Source organism: Gambusia affinis, linkage group LG06, assembly GCF_019740435.1.
Source record: "Gambusia affinis linkage group LG06, SWU_Gaff_1.0, whole genome shotgun sequence".
Taxonomy (NCBI): domain Eukaryota; kingdom Metazoa; phylum Chordata; class Actinopteri; order Cyprinodontiformes; family Poeciliidae; genus Gambusia; species Gambusia affinis.
Genome location: NC_057873.1, coordinates 14,377,576 through 14,398,410, shown reverse-complemented (window position 1 = coordinate 14,398,410; position 20,835 = coordinate 14,377,576). Strand labels below are relative to the sequence as shown.

Below are 20,835 nucleotides of genomic sequence, written 5' to 3'. Positions count from 1 at the left end.
AACCCGTTTTCTTAAAGCAGATATAATTTAACACACTGATTAAAATTCAAAAGCAATGTCAGTATGGCGAGGGGATTTAAAATGATCAAGAGAGGGAGCAGGAGGAAACAGGAAACGGGCAGCAGAATTAAGCAACTGTGGGACATTTAGTCCCATGGGACCGGGCACAGTCACTGCCATCTGCAGGGGACCTACAGGCATAAGGGGACAACACAGAGGGCTGACAGAGTGTGAAGACAAAAGATGTAAAAAATGAAATAGTTGAGCAACTAAAGGCCAAAATAATTTCCGCATGGGTTCACCTGACGTGAACAGCGCTTCTAGCCAAAAATGCAAATATTACTACACAAGCAGAAGTCCAGATTTGGCTGACATACACTGAGCAGACTTTTGTCAACAAAAAGCTCTCTTTCCTGTGTGTAGAGCAACGTCCCGGATTTATTAAAGGGCAGGAGAGTGGGTCCTCAGTGTTCTTTTCAACATGCTTAATGGCTAAATGGCTCTATTGTTTTGATCAAACAAGTTGATGTAACATTATTGTGAGAATCATACATCTCTTACAGAGATGCACACATTGCCAACCACAAATGCAGTGTCCAGTCCACTAAAAACAAAGCAAACAAAAACCAAAAGGAGTAAATATTCCCTCTCACTCTATGACATTATCAAGGTTTAATAATCAGTATAAGATGAATTGTCATTGCAGCTCACTTATTCAAACTGGAGCTGTTCTACACCCATTTTGAAATACAAGAAAGGTAGGATGGTGATGAAAATGTAAACTAACTTAAATCAAACAAAAACTGCAATGAGTTTTATATTTAGAAACCATAAACTCAAAATACTCAGCATGTAGGTTTTATTGCAGAATACAGTTGTCATAGCAAACTGTTTAATACTCTAAAATGTTGTAGGTTCTCATCTAAAACAGAAGTCAACCTTTTCAGATTGTATATTTTCAAATGTTCTGCAAATGTGCTGCCAAATGCATTTCTTATTGCTTAGAAAATATGCACACATCTTGATCAGTGACAGGTCAGAACAAAACAGGCAGAGAAGTTCAACCTTTTTGTCCCCAACCATCCCTTTGTAATGTGCGCTGACTGCGGTTTCACATTGTCTTCTTGAAAAATGCATGGCTGTCCTGGTTTTGAAGGCAGCATTTGTTCCTGTAAAAGCTTAATGCAATTTTCAGCATAGAAACTGTCATCATAGAGACATTGTCTCAATTTGCCACCTGAATTTACACCATTTCACAGCACAACCTGGTGTTGTGACTTACTACTATTATGAAAACCTATTTAGCTTTTCTTTTTAGTCATTTCCATATTTCCACTGTCCATTTTTGAAAAGCATCTGGACAACTAATTAAAATTAAAACATTTTCACTTAAATGCCAATGGCACCTCTGTACAACGCAAAGCTGATGGATACTCTTCCTTACCTTGTTATGAAATGTGGCCTCTCTATGGCTCTAAATATATATAGAAATCATCCATCCATCCATCCATCCATCCATCCATCCATCCATTTTCTCTACATCCTTGTCCCTTAGTGGAGTCAGGAAGGTTGCTGGTGCCTATCTTCAGCTAACGTTCTGGGTGAGAGGTGGGGTCACCATGGACAGGTTGCCAGTCTGTCGCAGGGCAACACAGAAACAGATGGGACACACAACCATGCACACACACACTCACACCTAAGGGTGAATTTAGAGTCATGTTTTTGGACTGTGGGAGGAAACCAGAGAACCCGGAGAGAACTGACGCATGCAAAGGGAGAACATGCAAATCCATGCAGAAAGACCCCGGGCCGGGAATCAAACCCAGGTACTTCTTGCTGCAAGGCAACACCTCCAACTGTGCTGCTGTGCAGCCCACGGTATATTGTGTGAAACATTTTTTCTGTAACATAGTTAAGAATTACATTGTCAATACATGCCTTCAAATGGTCAAATAACAATTTTGCTGAATCATTTGTAAAGTAGGTTCGGGCACATAAGTGTAGGTGCTCTCAGCATTTGAAATGCTGAGGTGAGTAAATGGTGCAGATAGGACATCAGCATAAACTAGCAAGGGACTGTGCAAAGTTATCATCAGGTTATGTCTGAGAGAATTATGGCTATACTCAAGCTGCAAGAGTGTATATCCTATAGCAGAGAAGTATATATGTGGCATGCATCTAATGTTAGACTTGCAATCACCTCACGTTTGGAATTTGTCAGCATGTTGAAGCAGCACGTTGATTTCCCAAAGTAATAAACTAACAAAAACTACTGGATTCATACTGGTGGTAAATTACATTGTACACATTATCCATAATGAACATGGATAATCTTTGTTGTGTTGTAGTTTTATGTGGTGTCAACCCTTGATGTTTTGTTTGGGCTTTATGTGCTATGAGAAGGCACTGATTATATGGATCTGTATAAATTACAGGTATGTAAGGTTAGTTATTTTCAGTCAAACTGCAGATAAAAGAAAAAAAAAAAGCAAAATAAGTTTTTTACATTAAACATAGTCATAGTGCGGTGAAAAAAAACAGAGTACAATCAGGGATGACAAATGGCTTGTGGGCAGGACACAGTGAGAACCCCTCCCCCCTCCCAAAAAAAACAGCATGAAATAGAAGCAGAGACAAAGAGATAATAAACTGAGGCCATGAAGGAAATGATGCCGCAGTTTCTCCTTACTGCAGAGACCCTTCTGCGAATGTAAACCCTACATGAATATTTATATATCAAATACTGCACGCGGGTTCAAAACCTGGCATTTCATTTGTGACTTTCACCATTTTGTGGATTTAATCATCACATCTGATATCCCTCATATTTTTGAGGACCTGCAAAACAGCCAGTAATTCAAATAAAAGCAAAATCTTTAGTGTACGACTCTTTAATGTCATTCAGATAGGACAATTATTATTCATGCTGCAGTAACCTGGGAGCTACAATTTTAAATTGAGCTTAAAATAGCCCAGAGACATTAGTGGCTCTATGTGGGGTTTTCACTAAGATGTCTGCATGAGGATGTGACCATGCACAGATTGTTTTTGCTGGAATCCTGCTAAAGATCAATTATCTTTGATGTTTTGTTTTCTTGACTCTGCATGCGTGTGTTGGCAGAGGGATGTGTGTGTGTCTAAAGTTGACTACAGCATCCTCAAAGTACCACAAAAGGACAGATAGGAAACCTAACACTACACTCCATTCCTACAATGTTCACTATGGAAAAAACCATGAAAAATGCATTCTTGAAAGTAATATCTCATTAAGGAGTTCAGATGGATGCAGTGTAGTAAAGCATGAATGCTTAGTTTGTCTGTCAAACTGTCCAGCAGTAACAGGAGGCCGGCCCACCGTGCCACGTGCAGCCAGAACTCTCTGCCTCAAGCCTGCTGTCAGGGCCTTGGTGTTGCTACAGCTGCTGATGCTGGCTGTGGGTGCACATCTGTGACTGAGCGCTTGCGTGCACGCGTGTGTGTGTAGGGGGGCGTGCGTGTGTGAGTATGTGTGCTTGTGGAGATTTAAGTCACACTAAATGTCATACCAAGAGCAAATATCCATACACTGGGACCCTAGCCAAATCCTTACAAATCTCCCTGCTCCCCTTGCTGTCACACACATAAACATGTGCAAGCTGGTTTCTTTCTTCTTCTTTTTATTTAAGTGTTACCCTTAAAAATAAATGATGCAAAAATAACAAGCGAAGCACTGTCCTGCATCACACCTGTGTAAGTCTGTCTTTAAAAGAACTGATGCACCACATCTCACTATGATGTGTAGTAAAAGTATACACAGCTTAGTGTGCTAAGTGATTTATACATAAATCCAAATTCTACAAAATAAGTGGAACAATAAATTATTTACTTAATGGGCTTTTAGTTAATTATTTATAGATTATTTTATATCTCTATGCCGTTTATGGACTGCGCTGTTTACATTTTTTAGAAGATAAAATTTAAAATTGCTCACTATTTTTGTGATAATATAATTATAGCCTGCTGACTCAATGAAGATTATGACTGCCAACATGAAGACAACTACATATAAATATGACGATAAACAACTTGTTATTATCTAAGTTGCACATCCTCTGATATCACATCAGTAATTGCACCGGCTAATGATCTTGTTCAAATAGTAAATTATTCAAATGATGTTTAGAGAGACACTATGTAGTCGGAGGTGATTATTGTTGCTTATCTTCCGAAATGATCTGAGGTCATTTAATACAGGATTCAACTGGAGACATGTCCATGTGATCGTCAATATGGAGCTATAACCAACGAGAATGTTTTGTTGTAAACAGTTAATTTTGCCATGGCCAACAAATATCAATGACTAACCACACAAGGTCATCCTTTCAATATAATATATGACTATTCAGTGCATCACCTGTTAGAGCAGCGGCACTTCTTGATTTGCCTCCAAGTTAACCGAGACAAAGACTGCATATGACTTCACTTTTGATTATAATAATAAAACATAATAGACTTTTATACAAGAGATTGTTAAATGTACTGAATTCAAAAATGCACAGGTAGTTATGCAATTTTATTTATATGTGGCTTCTCACCAAGACAAGTCCTTTCCAGGTAAAGGACCATGTGATGTCAACAGATGGCTGTTGAGTATAAAGTAACCTGAAAACAGATTAACTGAGGACAGACTCAGGTTTAGCAGTGTTTCTACACTACAGAGTAACTATGGCACATTGCAAGCACAACACCAATGCTTATATTTAGGTAGCTGCGTAACCTAGGTGACCTACATTTTGCACAGGGCATCTAATTCATCCTAATAGGCTAAAAAAAAATAACATCCAAAGGCTCAGTCTGCTCTGGAGAACAATGACTGTGAGATTAGTTCATTTCTAAGACATGTAAGATAATACAAGAGGAGACAACAGATGGGTGAAATTAGGAAGGACACGTACAAATATAGAGATAATGAAAGAGAGACAGGGGCTTTAGGGAAACCCAGAACTCCTGGGGGGGAAGAAGAGGTCCTCATGAAATTGAAATGGAAGAAAGGAAACGGGACGCACGTTGCCGAAGCTGCTCCCCATCTACTTTTTTCTTTCTTTTTCTTTTTTTTCTTGCAGTGCTCTGTAATTCGCCTCTAAAAATACCAAGCTAGAAAAAGAGGAGGGGCATGAAGGACTGCAGGGGGCTGGGGGGATAACGGAGAAGATAAAAGGGTAGATGATGGAAGCACTTTGGCAAAACATGTTCAAAAAAGAAAGTGAAACAAAGTCCACCTAGTTGTGTGTATTTTTGTGTACATGTGATATGATGAGGAGACAAGAAAACATGCGAGTGGGAATGCCAGGGAGAGACAGACGGAGCATGTGGTGGCTCTTTTCCAGGCGGCCACGTGAGCGCTTTTCCTTAGCTGGTCTGCTCACACTGAGCCAGCCGGAGGGGAGCTGTGTGGGGTCGCAGGAGTCACAGTGGAAAAAGGTATGCTACATGGAGCTCATACTGGATGTGCCCAGCCCGGTCACAGCCCACTGATTCTCACCTAACCCTCATTGCAAACAATTATGCTCTCTGCAAATTGATATTGAGAACACAAGCGGAATTACACAAATGCTTGTATTGACCGTTGTTTAAAGAATACGTAGCATTACATGGACATCAGGCAGAAAAGACACAGCAGGAAACGGTCCCATAAATCTTGCCCCTGGCTTAGTTGTGCTATGCATACGTGACAGCCTTAAAGCTACACACAAAAACAAGTGCATTTTAAAATCACAGTCAGAGCAGCACATTGCATCTGCCTCTGCTGCACTCATTCTTACCAGGCGAGCTTGAAGCCTTTCATTAGTACAGTGAGGATTGTCTGACATCCATAGCGCGTTTTGGGCACAGGGCTGCCCGTTCACACCGCTGCATGATGACTGACAGACTGCCAGTGCCTCACCTCCCATACAAAGCCAGAGAGATGCACAGAGGAGGAAGGGAGGATCGGAAGCAGAGACTGATGGTCGGTAGAAGCCTGAAGTCTGGGAAGATGATCCTACGCCTCCTCCAGCCGGTCTGCTACATTCTTCTGCTTGAATCAAGGTGCCGCAGTGCTCAGCACTTGTGCCAGAAACTCACACCTCCCTGGGCTTCTTTGGTTTTCCCAAAAGAAGAGGAGGTGACCCGCACTGCAACATTCGCAGCTCAAACTGCAGCATGCCGCAGAGGCAAGGAAGGTTTAAGGACTGCAAATAAATGCAATCATGGCTTGTTTCTGATCCTTTCTGACTGTTTCCCTTCAAGTCGTGCTCCACACTGTCCCTCTGAGGTTCTCTTTGCTCACTCAAACTCCGTCTGTATCAGCTTCAGCCTCTGCAGCGGATGAGAGCTGCACTTGCTGTGCTCACAGTGAGCAGGCGCAGGATCCCTTCCCTCCCTCCCTCCCTCCCTCCTGTTCACTCTGCCCTTTTCCCTAGATGGCTCCCTTTCTCTATTGCACTCAAAGATAAACCTGGCATATCCAATGTGAAAGACATGGCGGCTGTTTCTATCTGTAACTCTGTGCAATGACCTGCAGCTCCCACCTCACACACAATGACGGAGAAACACAATAGGTGAGATAACCTGCAGTAGTTTCATAATTTATTCAACTTGCAATCTGCTTAGTTAATTTAAGTCAATGTTCACTTATGCAGTGTAGTGCATCAATTGCACATAAAAAAATAAAGGGGGAATGTGAATGACAAGTTTGGCTTGAGATTTGATTTTTTTTTATTTAAAAAAATGTGCTGCATGAATAGGGAAGAAAAAAAAACACAAGATATGCACGTTTGGTGAACTATATGGTTTTCTTTATGGACGGTTGATAACCAAGCTCCTTGTTATTTGAATGAATAACTTTAAAAAAAAAATTGTTGAGGGCAATTATTAATAAAACTCATAATTTAAAAGGAGGGAAGCATTACAGGAACAGTCTCTATCCAACTGGAGAAACCTCTTGTCACATGGGCCCTTTCTCTTGCATCTAAATGAAAATTAAACCATAGGAAGAGTTTCATGGAAAATGTTAGAAAGTGTTATTTTAAGACCTCATGCACCTTGACACTAGCAATGACCATCAACTCAGTGATCCTCCTCACAATGAAGACATTAGTGGATCTTTCAACTTCATGCCACCAAATAGTCCACAACAGACACTGTAGAGGATGCTCACGTTATATTTCTAGGTGCCACTCTTGATTCTCCGAGATATTGTGAATGTGGCTCTACTGGAGGAAGAGAACGAGAGGGAACCAAGTAGAAGAGATGTAAAGGTTCACCCTAATATTCTCCCAGGGTGCAGCTGTAAGTGCAATAGCCTGTACTTCATTGCACTGATGTGACAGCAAGTCATCTCACACAGCCCATCTGGTGCTCATCTACTCTGGAACTAGGACGAATTTCACAGACACAGTACAAATAATATTCCCAGCCGTAATGCACCAATTGTTAGCATGAATTATGCCCTCATGATTTCCAGGAAGATCCAAAGAGATTACAAAGTTCACCTATTAAAACATGGCCAAATGAAAGCAGAATGTCTTGATCCAGCTCTCCCTGCTAATGAGTATGATGCAACAAGGGGGATGGTCTGCTTATTTCTATCAATATTATTACCACAAACAAATGAAATAAAACGGAAGGAAGGGTCAGTGTGACGTTCCTTTCATTCTAAATCCCATAAAAATAAAAAATTACTTGTAAGTTAAGTAGCAAGACATTGATCTAAAGCACAGTAGCAAGGCCACATATGACTCAAAAATGCTAAAATTAAGTTTTGAAGTGGCCCTCTTGAAGTTTTGGACTTAAATTCAAATCACATACTCTACTATGACCTTAAACATGTCATTCATACTCAGAAACCCTCAAAAATGGCTGTTTTAAAACAGGAGAAAAGTACAAGGTTCCTCAGATGATGTTAATGTCTCATTGCTAGTTATCACACAGTTATTCTCTTGTTGCTGCCACACAACAAGTAGTTGCATATGTGTGTGCATGTGTGGGTTTTACACCACATATATTTTTGAGAAATTAAAAAACTGTTTGTCATGCTTAACAGAGTCACAGGATATTTTTGTTTCAACATTGCAGGCTGATTTTTAGATGAACATTAGTTAACATAATGTGGGAAAATGAATCTCCGAGTCTTTTAGCTGTGATTGTACATGATATCCTGGTCAGGGCCGGGTCATGAAGTCTATTGCAGAAGGGTGCTGAATGGACAGCTCCTTTCAGTGTCAAGTTCAGCAGTCAGTGAGCTGCTTATTCTCAATGATACCACCTGCTGGCTAAAGTTTGTTTTAAGTAAAAAGGCAAAAGTATATGTAGGGCACACTGTAATTATCCTATGGAAAGGTACATAAAACTTTAATTTAATTGATGTCAATTTTGCTTATTTTATTTGAGAGAAAGAAACATTTATATCAGCATTTCTGATTTTACTCCTAATCAATTATACAAGACAGAACACTAATTATTTATGTATTACAAAAAAACATGCAAATTCTCACTTATTTCTTTTTAGTGTTCCCTGCATCTTTGTCTGTACCAGAGAATTTTTATTCATGTCCAAGAATAGCCTGGCAGATAATCTGGAATAATCCTTCCACACTGCTTTGTGGGATTGGACAGGAGTTTGGCTCCCCCATTCTGCCTGGTAGACATTCTTTGCTCCTTAACATAATACAAATTAAAATTTCAGCTGTATAACAATTTCATCACTACTTCCAGAGTGATGGTTCTATCTCTAAAAGTCTGGTTCTACTCTGCTCAACAGGCACCAGCTTGCTTTCAATAAAAATTACAGTATGGGAAGAAAATGTCATGTTAAGCCTAATATCTTCTCTCTGTCTGAGTGAAACATTCTCAGTGCCTGTGGCTACAAGACACAAAAGTTTCTGTCATGATATTCCTTGATTTAATTATTATTTTTTTCAAACTTACGTCATGTATGCAGGCCAAAACTCTTATTTTAAAAACACAAACAATTTCCCACCGTCGTTCAGAATTAACAATACACGTAGCTGCATGATGATCAGCAGATTAACTTTTAGCTTTCCAATTCGAACTTAAAAGTGTTCACCAGCACTTAAAACAGGAGATATTCCCATTAATTTCCTAAGATTGGAGTTGGCCATTTTTCTGTCTGTTGGTTCTGATTGGTGATTGGCAGGCCACTACTGCCCAGATTAAAAATAAATATGCATACATACATCACAAATATGTGCAAAAAAATAATAAAAGTCAAATAAAGGACAACTGGTTAGTTGTATATGCTGTAATGCATAAATGTGAATAATCCTGTTATTAATTATTTGACTACCTGATTTAAAAGAACTGTCTTAATCAAAGAACATGTTGCACAAACATCAGCATAAAAACAGTCATCTATTCATCCATTTTCTATACTTGCTTAATCCTGATAGTGGGAGGATGGTACCTATCTCCAGTGATCAAAGCACAAGAGGCAGAGAACATCCTGGACAGGTTTCCAGTCCATCATTGAGACACAAAGGACACAGAACTGTTTACACAAAAAGATTTCAAGAGGCAACATATAAGTCAGGCAATTATGTGACATCTACCAGAGAAAATAAACAGACGCATAACATCAAACAGTGATATATAACAGACATCAGCTCCGGGTGCAGTATTGGCAAATCTAATAGTATTTCAAAGATGCAAGATGAATATTTATAAAAAATAAATAAATAAAAACAGTGAGGTGATAGGGTGGAAGATGGAGTAGTAAGCAGTAGCAGAGATTAAATGTATATGAAAATCAGCAAAAGATATTGCATTTGTCAAGTGCCATTGTTAAAATCAATTCCCATCCAATATATTTTTCAATGTTTCATTTATTATGTTTCAAAAGCAACTCTAAGAAGTTGTGTTTTTAATCTTGATTTAAAGGAACTCAGTGTTTCAGCTGTTGTGCAGTTTTCTGGAAGTTCATTCCAGATTTTAGGTGCATAGAAGCTGAATTCTAGTTCTCCAAATTTGGTTCTGCTTCTCAACAAAAAAAATGAAACTCTAATACAGATGGCTTTCTGTTAGTTTGGCATGTGTGGTATGAAAATATGAACAAAGTATAAAATGTGCTAACATTAAAGGCTGATGAGAGACTAAATACTTTCTGACATCGTTCAAAAGACATTTGAAGTATAGATTATTCTCTCAGATAACACCTTTCACATGTTTTCCAGGCTGTAGTGTTAATGAATTAATGAAATCTATTAGCTGAAAACAACAAGAATGACATTTTCGGTTCCAACTGGAGTGGTTGTTATGAAGCTAGACATCAGTGACTCATCGCCTCCCTGACCCTGAGTTTTTCAAGCGGTACCCAGCTGCCTTTAACAGAGAAATGATGCGAGACACAAAGATCAGGTTTCGCTGATCTTTCAAGAGTCTACAGTCAGATCCACTGTAACACAGCCCGTTTGCCAGAGTTGCTTTTGGGAAGCTTTTACCTGTGCTCACTGTTCAATATTAAATGAGTCATCTGACACTAAATTTCCTCGTAAATCTAGTCATCATAAATCATTTACAACTCTAAAGAGGTTGAAAAAATGTTTCTGTAATTAAAAAAAGAAGTTGCATTAAAAATATGCACGTGCACCTCAATAAGTTTGGTTTTTAAAATGTTCATTTATTTCTGTTTTTCATCTATTTTCATAATCAATTTCTGTTATTTAATGATTGAGATTCAAAACAAATAAAAACCTAAAATCCATTTTCTCAGAATTAGTGATGGATGACATAATGGACTGAGATCATGAAGGACTTGAAAACGCTGACGTAAGACCATCTAAGAGGCACATTCTATGCATTGTAGTTCTAAGCTGAAACTCAGATGAATACATTTTATTTTTTTACTTTTCCTTCAGATTTCCTTCAGGGTAAAATACAGCAAGTACAGCAATGGTATACTATTACTACAAGTAGATAAAATAGACAACTTGTGTGTTGCAAAAAAAAAAAAGCTTAAACTTATAAGTAGTAAAAAGAAATCATCAGTTGTACAAATTATTTCCAAAAAAAGGCTTACTTCTATATCCGTAAATTTATCAGTAGCACGGATATGGCAAATACTTTTCAGCCCGAGGGTTAAATGAGGAAAGCTTTTATTTTAAAGGTTTGGCTTAAGAAGAATGATGAGATGAGAGAATGGTAGGAAAGATATTGATTTGACCCCTCCATCCAGTAAGTCAGAGCTGTTGCCTCAGAGATGGTGCTCCAACCATCAAAGTCAAGTGCAGTCTGACCTGCTGCTTCACAGACACATGTGGTTCTTTGATGCAGTTTTCAGCCACACAGAAATATCGAGGCGGATAAAGCCTCGATGCAATTACAAACCTTAACCTCGACGCAGTCTTTACAATTAATAGTTACTGGTCCTGTTACTTTTAGCAAACGCCATATTGCTTTAGCTTTTCTGACTCCAAAGCCATCTTTATGAATAAAACATGACATGAATACATCACTAAGCTCAAACAACAAAAAAAGAGTTGCATGATGGGACACTGGTGGTCAGAAGGCAACGAATTCACCATTTTATATCTTCAATCAGTGAAGTGCCTAAACCACTTATAAAGTACTATAATCACAAAGTTGCTTATACAATTTACAGGTTTGGGTCTCGTCTTCTTTTGAGGTTAGACTATTCCAGCATTAATACAATGTTGGGGTAGTTATATGTGTTTTTTCACTACTGATGATATAAAGTTGTTTTTCTCTTATCTATTTCAGGCCAAATGTGGTTTTAAAGACAGATAAATACTATTTCTTAGCAGGTGTGTGCTCATAGTTACTTTGGTTTGTCATGACTGATCGTTTGTTATATTTTATTTGAGTCAGGTTTAATAAACAATAATCAGAATACGTGTAGTTTAGATATCCCTGCTTAACTCCCAGGTTGTCATGATGTGACAAATTAGATAAGTATGAATCATTTCACAACTTTTTACATCTCTAATGTGATCTACAGTCTGTATTATTTAAACTGGAACTAAAACTAAAACTAATTTGTGTTTCACTTTTCTTGTCAGTGGATTTTGTATTTTATGGAAATGTTGTAGTTTAATGATCTAAATACATTTCTTAAATTCTTTGCCTTGCAGAACTCCTTCTGCTTCAAGCCAGTCTTACCTGACAGAATATGATTTTATCATTTCATGACTTTGGATCATAGAGAGAAATTAATCTTGCGGCTTTATTTATCGCCACACATCAAACACATAGTTTTATTATTCCAAGCAGTTCTTCATCAGTTAAGATTTCATCCAGTTGGGAGTCAAACTGAAGCTAAACCAAGCTCAGATTCCCATTACGCAGATGTGCTCATGCAAAGGACAATGCCGAGAGCATATCAGTGAATGATGCGTCAGCAGATTTGTTCGTGGATCTTGTTCAGTGAAATCTGAGGCCAGGAAGAAGTAGTTGGCAGATGGTTTTTCTATGTACCAAGCCAAAACTGCTCCCTCTCTCAGCGGCTGTCAAAAATACATTCAAATAAAAGATGGCACAACAACAAACGTTCAATTTAAATGTAACAAGTCAGAGTATGCATCTATAATTATCTGTAATGCAGCACATTCACATCCAAATGAAGCTGTCTCTGGTTTGTGAAGTGTCTTATTCTTGTTGATTTATAGCCTACCTTCGAGGTTTCCATATCACTTCCTTCCACTTCTTTTGCTTGGCCTATCAGTAAAGGTAGAGAAGAGGAAATAAGAATCTCGCCTACTTTGATTGTTCATGATGTGATTGTCTTTAAGACACTTGTTCTCAAATGTATGTATCTAAAAAAGACAATGAAAAGTAGCACTAGTACTTTTGTGTTCTCAAGATAGTGTTTTAAAATCCGTAAAAAAGTTGTGGATGTGTGAATCAGCTTGTTAGAAACGGCCTATTTTAATGTAATCTTCAAGCCCCTAATGTGCAGGATATAAAATGTTTTTGCTGCTCTGCTCTTTAACAGATATAAGAAGATGATATTAGCTTATTCAGACTATCTACTACAGTAGCCATCCTTTGACAAAACAAAACAAACCAAAAACCTCTTGCGACTCATAAAGCTTAAAGCTGTCTGAATACAGAGTAAAAACCATTGGGCAGTCCTACCCTTTCTATTGTTTCTAGCGACTCACAGAGCACCCACATGTGCCATGAATCACTGCGACCCTGAAGTTCTCAACAACTCCTCCGCCTGTTCAATCAATTTATTTTGGCTGTGGCACCTGTTAATGCATTGGCCTCTGCAGTAAGAGCAATTTCTTCCCACTCCTTCGCCCCCCCAACTGAGTTTCACTGCAGCTGTCGAGTGGTACCTTCTGCAGCTCCCGAGCTGCTCGGTGAGCTAATCAAGTTTCATATTTTCTCACTGACAGAATTAAGTGAGGAATTACCGGCTGAAAGTAAAGTTCAATTAGCTAATGCCAAAGCCACTGCTTAATGGAGTTGAAACAAAAGCATGGACTTTAAATGTTGCATATTCTGCTGTATGAAAAACAAAAAGCAGAGGAACTAAGAATCCTTTTAAGTAAGAAAGGATTATTTTATTCTTTTAAAACAGCTTTATGTGATATTAATGACTCCTACTATGGGGTGGATAGATCACAGACACATAAAAAGTCTAAAAACAATAACTTTGTGGGCATGTTAAAAATAATTGTGTTTCTCATTAATTTATGGAGAAATCTTCATTGGCATTAAATCATTAAAACTCTTCTTAAAACCGTTGAACAATATTTTTTGCATGTTTCCACTGGTATTTGGACAATATATGTTTGGTGGAGCTTCATAGTCTTTAACCACAGAAGGTCGCCTTGCCGTCACCCTAATTTTTAAAGCTCTCTCAAGATTTTTTGATATGATTAATGTAATGCAGGCCAAAGCTGTAGAGCAAAATTCATACATGAACTGCACTGAAAAAAAAAACGAATAAAGCGCTCATCATGCCAAACTAATATTATGTAGTTCTAGCTTCAGACCAGTCGGCACAAGGCTGTAACTCAGACAGAACGCTGAGAAGAGCTGCATAGTTTCTCGCTTCTTCATTGCATCACTGTTCCTGTGAGAGACGGCCTGCTTGCAAGGCTGCTAAATCACAGTCATTCCACTGCAAAAGTTGACGCATGTGTTCTTGGCGCCGCTCAAGATTAAACCCATAATTACGCTCCTCCAGACTGACCAGCTCTCTGATAGCAGTGGGAATGTCTACTGCTATTCTCTGAGAAATGTTAGGAGTTTGGCATGCCAGAACTAATGAGCCAATCAACGATTGCAATCTGCCTTCAATCAAGTCGCTTGTACGCTCAACTTGGCATGGCTTATACTACCCTTGTTGTGGGTACAAAAATGGAGAAGAGCTGCACATATATATATGGGCAATATCTATATGGAGATATATATATATAGCTATATATATAGGCAGAACCGGTTAAAGCCGCTCCAGTGGAGAAAACAGACCAGGAATACTGGTAAAGATTTAGTGAAATTTTTATACAAATTAACTCTTAACTACAACAAGCAAAGATTACACATTTAGCTGTTGCTTTTTAGACTGGTGTTTAGATGGTCACCAGGGATTTATTTAGAAATAAATAAAATAATAATAATAAAAGTTTTGATTACCAGCGTGGTAGTTTTTTTTTTTTTGTCAGCTGTTTTGAGAGAATAGCTTTTGCCATTCACAATCTGCTGGGTCATCATTGATATACCGAAGTATTTGACTTGAATCACACAAATATATTTAGAGTAGCATGGTGACCTCAAAGAGCAGCATTTGAAACAAGAAGAGTGATGGGGCCTTAGAATATGGGGACCATAATACAGATATTTATATTGTGCTGTAAAAATACTTTATAGAACTTTGCCTAGTAATTAAGTGACTTCTAAAGGCCACTGGTTGCATTGGATTTTATTTAGTTGTATGATAGTGGATAGGTTTGACTTAAACTTTAAAATGCACGGCATATATATGCATGGCATATATATATATATATATATATATGGTATGTATATATTCATCCAGTATGAATATCCTTGAACCTTGCTATACTATTGTAATGCTGGTGAGATGACCAACAAATTCAGTGGGATTCTTTTGCTCATGAACATATGTGCTGTATGCAGTGAGTCATCGGAACCGCTGCAGTTAGTCATCAGTGGTGGCCTGCTGGGTACAGACGCAAGTCCCGCTCAGATACAGTTTGCTTTATTCAAAGTGACATGAATAATCCAGACATACTGTGCATAATTAGGTTTAATACGTCTGGTTAGCCGTCTCTGAAGCAATAACCACGTACAGCATTCTAGATGCCTTAATTTGCACTTCATGTAATAACTGACAGATTAATGACTTCTTTACAAGAACCCCTACATTTTTATTCCATTATTAAACCTGTGCACAAAAAACTAATTTGACATCAAGTTCAGCCCTGACTGTAGACAGAGCTGCTGAAAAACAAAGAATGGTCTATATTTAGTGTTTATATCATTAAATGGCATATGTGCCTGGCACATATGTCCTTGTACAATGCTGCAGTGAGGCAGATGTCCACCCAGCATGAAAACAAGCCCTTTACAAAGGCAGTAAGTGGGTGTGCCAATGACAGACACATCTACAGAGAGGAGTACATAATGAACCGCCTTCAACGTGGCTCACACAGCTGTCTTAGAATAGAGCCAGTGATATTACAACAGGACATTTGCCACTCGGGTTCATATTCTCTTATAGAAAAAGTTTAGAATTAAAATGAAACTAATATAGGGAATAAGCTTTAATTTATTTAAATCAGTTCCTTGAGAACCTAATCTTTTGAAGACAGTGACAAATTCCCTGTCTTACATCTGGTGTTATAGTGATAGCAGCAAATACATGGAAATGATGTAAGATTACTATAGTTTGAATAATTGCTAATAAGAAAATAAGAGATGAATTTAAGGTTGGGAATAAAATGTATGGGCAATAAAAAGTGACGCTGTCACATTCTGCCAATAAAGTATGTTGTAAATATTCCAATTTACCAATTGATTTCTCAATGAAGTACTCAGAAACTACAGATTCTATTGAAATCAAATCAATAAAATTTGAAATAAAATTTTATTGAAATCAAGTAAAATTATATCTTTTTATGTTTTGGATGACAAACAGAGGTGTATCTTAGTTTTGTTTTTTATTTTGAGAATTGCTGACCGATTTGTAAAGTAAAAAATCTGAAATTGCTTCAGGTTTAGGCAGTTCCTTTGGCACCGTCATTTAAAATTTATTATTGAGGAGCTTAGAGACATTTACCTGAAGATAAATAAATTACTCTTAGGGCCGCCCTGCATCCCCCTTGACAGCCTCAGTGAATCTAACTGAATTGCCTTTAATGGAATCTGGGAGCAGAGAGCACATCAGGGACTAAAAGGCTAGTTGGAAAATCGCTGCACAAATGTGTATGTGTGTAAGGCGTAGTCTGGCCAGGACACACCTCCATTCATCTGATTATAGACGACTGATGCATTTATAAATCAGCTTGACTCATTTTTTCCAGTACATCTAAACCTAAGCTGAAAAAGGGTATTTAAAACTCATGCTAAACTAGTGCTTTCTGCAAATAATAATAATAATAAAAACGATGCATTGCACTATTACCATAGTAATAACCAGATTTGGCAAAGGCTAATCCAGTCATTTAAATGCAAAAGAAACTTTAGGGAAAAAACTAAATTGGTAAGGCTGTAGATTACAGAGACAGAGGAAGAACAGGTCAAATGAAAAAAGGCCAAATCTGGGTAACAGTAGGAACATGTAGATCAACAACTCTGGTTGGAAAAAGCTACATTAATATCTGTGGGCTTGTATTTAATGTCAGCCAATAGATAAACAAGAAGAAGTCCACAATATTCAACTTATCTTACAAACCTACATTAAATCTGTTTTGAATACATTAACAACAGTTAGAACTCATATTTTGGTGACTGAATATGAAATGATTTAAGATTAATGTTATGCCTCCAGATCTGTCATGCATTTTATGTTTTTTGAGTTAAGAAAAGCAGCTGACCTTATGTTTGTGCATGGTGAACAGGCAGACACCATCCTTGCCTCTCTCCTGGCTCTCATGGTCTCTCTTCAATCACTGTCTTGCTGTTACAGCATCAAACTATAACTTGTCCCACATGCTTTGTCATCATCACTGCAGCTCAAAATCTTCCCGTTGCATCTGATCTGCAGCACATCCGAGTTGAGTCGGGGGAGAAATAATATCTTAGACTTTCACGATTACATTTATCACGCCTAAAACTCTGCTCAGAGAGCACAGTTTGTTTAGGCTGAAATGATGATGAACTTCTTTTTTCCTTGCTAATAATTCCAGCTGTGGTCAGAGTGCCGGCTTTCCACGCAAATGAAGCACACCCAATTTTCTGCTTTCAGTCCAGGTGGTGCACAGGCATGCATCCTACTCTTTGACCTCACTACTGCTTTGCTGAGCCATGGATAAGCAGTTGTACAAGGGAGGATGGATCACTGCTGAGAGCGTTCTGATTGGTTGTTCGGCCATGGTGTGTGTATGGGAAGGCACATTTGGTAGGCTCCCTGAGAGTGACTCTGCTCGATGAGGGTGGTCCTTCACATCTTTTCTTCACCCCGCCCCCACCCTCGTTCACCATCACTCTCTCCATCCCTCCTCCTCATATCTATATGCTGCAGGCATGTTTTCATGCTCCTGACTCACAGCATCTCTATGATGAGCCACAGCAGCGGTTCAGCGGCAGTGCTAATATATACAAATATGCGCAATAAATATGGAGAAGAGGTCACAAAATGAATTCAGAACGTCTTGAAGATATAACGATCGGCTCCAAAGTCGATGACCTAATTGTACAAAACAACAACAAAAAAATCACCTAGATCATCACAATCTTTATGGGGAAGCAATGTGTTTTGCATGGATGTAGCTGGAGCTGATTTGATACAGGACATTATGAGGAACTATGACAAGCATTTTAAGAATAAAACTGGGCTCAATGCTAACATCATCATCTCAGTTTAAAAATGTGTATAATATTCAAAAAGAATGACACATTAAACATTAAGAACATTTTTGCAACATTCTTTTCATAGAATGCTGACCCCATTCACGGTCAGAAACTGACTTATGTTGAGAATATCATTTAACTAATACGCTAGACCCCTTTTCTGCAGCTGTTAGCACAAAGTTAAGTGTAGGATCACATTATGCCGATTCACATCACCGGCGGGGACTAATATCTCAAACTACAGACAATGATCAATAATCCAGCAACTGGGAAGGCAGAACAGTAATGATGGCATAGAGCTTAGACAGAGTACACACACAATTATTGACACTGATGAAAATTATGACTCAGACATTTCTGCAAAGTCTCTAACTGCAGTGGTACCTTACTCCCAAGACAAAGGGCTTTTTACATACATAATTTACAGTTTATATGAATAAACACTGAGCTTGCACATCCTGTGTGACTCTGAACCGGGAAATATCTTAGATGTGAATAGAATGATCAATTCATACAGCCTCAAAAAATTGTAACAGGGAAAAATTGGAAAACAGTAATGAACAACTTTGGTTTTTAAGCTCTTTGCTTTAACTGCAAAGTAAATTACACCACTAAATTACACTGAATGAATTAACTTACTGTTAGCTTTCCACAAAAAGTTATACTCATTTAATTCCATAAATGAAACTATTATCTTAGTAATAACCAATTAGTTTTTCTGTAAACTCTTTTGGAAATTTCTGGAATGCTTTTGTTTTTATTGTTCTGATTAATTTGCCTTGAGTTGACACAAATACTAGATTGAGGATAAGACATAGATGTGTAAAATATTGAACCAATCCAAAATAAAACAGTAAGTTTTATGGTTAATTATTGCTAAAAAAAAACCCCCAAACAAACTACAAATTGCATTGCATTTAAGACATTGGAAAAATAAAACAGAGGAACATGTGCACATTAGTATTTTTGTAAAATTAGATCATTTTAATCTTTTGCAATCTCTCTGCCAACTGTGGCATTAGCAAAAATGATCCAAAAAAGCACATTTCAGTGAAACACTGCTCTGTCAGTTAGTCAGATTCTTTATGACCGAATATTAATAATACTGACTAGTGTTTTAAGACTAGTGTTGATTTACAAATTTGTTTTTCCAGATGAATTTTACTGGATATATCACATTAAAAACAGTGTACATTTAGTCAGCACATTCAATTCATTTTTCACATTTTTTTCACATCACATTTCAATTTTAGAGGAATATTATTTTTTATGGTTTAATTTTTTAACACTAAAACGCTTTTCTATTTTATAAGGGATGTGTGCACTTTTCATATGCATTATATGTACTTAAACATTGTTGACCAACAATATTTCATTCTGCTGCACTTTAGATCACATTTGCATTTTATCATCACCTTAAATTTTTATCCGATTGGTACAAAAACAAAATAACCAGCAGCTTTCTATATCTCCATAATAATAAATAGCCAACAGTCATCTGTTGTTGCTTATGCCATAAAAAATATGAACAATTGAATTATTTAAAACAAAATGGCTGTAACCCCTTCCTGGACTCAATATAAACCATACAGGCACAACTACTTGCTTTAAATAGAAATCGCTGGACTGAAAGGACTACAGAGACTCCTAGTGGTTTAATTCAAGACCGGTGGGAGAGTCACTCAGCTCGCATGACTGAACATCTAAAGAATATCAACCCAAACATACACAAACACAGCCCTCCTCACAGACCCAACTACAATTCAAACAACCACTTCTCTCAAACAAATATAAAGACGTGTGCGTCAAAGAGAAAACAACTTTCATGCCCTCTGCAGAAAAAACAGGCAAATTCTCAGGTTCAAACGCAGGTTATCAGTTATTCACCTCAGCTATAAAGGACACCAAACTAAATATGCAACAAGGAAAAGGAAAAAGAAGCATTTAAGAGAGGTGGCATAGTTCAAATGTAGATCATGTGAAACAAGATGGGATAAAAAACATGAAGAAATTGAAAAGAAGACTTAGGATGGTGTTTCATAATTTGATTAAGATAAACTTTGTCCATCAAACTTTTTCCACCAATATTATGCGTGACTATAACTCTCTTGTTTCAGCATATCTCAAGCACAACTTAAAAATCTTAACATGCCATACACAATCACACTCACCCTCTGCGATGTGTGCCTATAACTTTTTACATAAGAACAGGCATAGAATCTCATGTGGCAGTGCTGTTTTCGCATCCCAAGCAATAAAGCCTCTCTGCCCACAGCTTGGACGCACAGTGACCACTGATATGCCATCGGCTGACCAGCTGGATGCATAAAAGCTCCACAATGGTGTCCCACTCACAAAGCTCTGTTTGTGTCTGATGTTGTTTGTCCCGTAAAAGCAAACAAAAGCATTCCATGGCTTGCAACTGTATTCACCAATGGCTTCTCCGAGTGTAATACCGTATTCAGATACCTTGGTTTGGCAGACAAAGCCACAAATCTGTGTCACATGCAAGCTGGGCGAGTCAGGGCAAAAGGGGGGACAGTGAGCCCATTTGCACCGTATGTAACAAGCAGCATGAAAGCACGCTCCGCACTTCTGCAGGTAAAAGAGGAGTGGCAGAGAGTAGGCTTACCTGATTTTGTCCGCTGCACTGTCAGACCTGAAGAGAAGAGACACACATTGGTTATTCACTGTTAAACACCTGAATAAAAAAAAATCATTGTCAAAATTAGACTAGTATGGTTGTGGTCAAACCAATACACAAAATAATTGGAACACTTGTTGCCTTCGAAGAAGAGG

General features: G+C 38.0%; 1 protein-coding gene across 12 annotated transcripts in view; it reads right to left on the bottom strand.

Moving 5' to 3' along the window:
• The window catches only part of gramd1bb (GRAM domain containing 1Bb), a 109,803-nt gene that overhangs the window by 41,952 nt on the left and 47,016 nt on the right, over window positions 1-20,835 (bottom strand). For 10 of the 12 annotated variants that reach the window (XM_044118470.1, XM_044118471.1, XM_044118473.1 and 7 more), the window contains one exon: window positions 20,669-20,695. In XM_044118470.1, coding sequence (XP_043974405.1) covers window positions 20,669-20,695 — 27 coding nt within the window. Of the gene's footprint in view, window positions 1-5,801; window positions 6,339-12,664; window positions 12,709-17,060; window positions 17,558-20,668; window positions 20,696-20,835 lie in introns of those variants that run through there. The other 2 variants (XM_044118479.1, XM_044118480.1) reach the window with 2 other exon arrangements.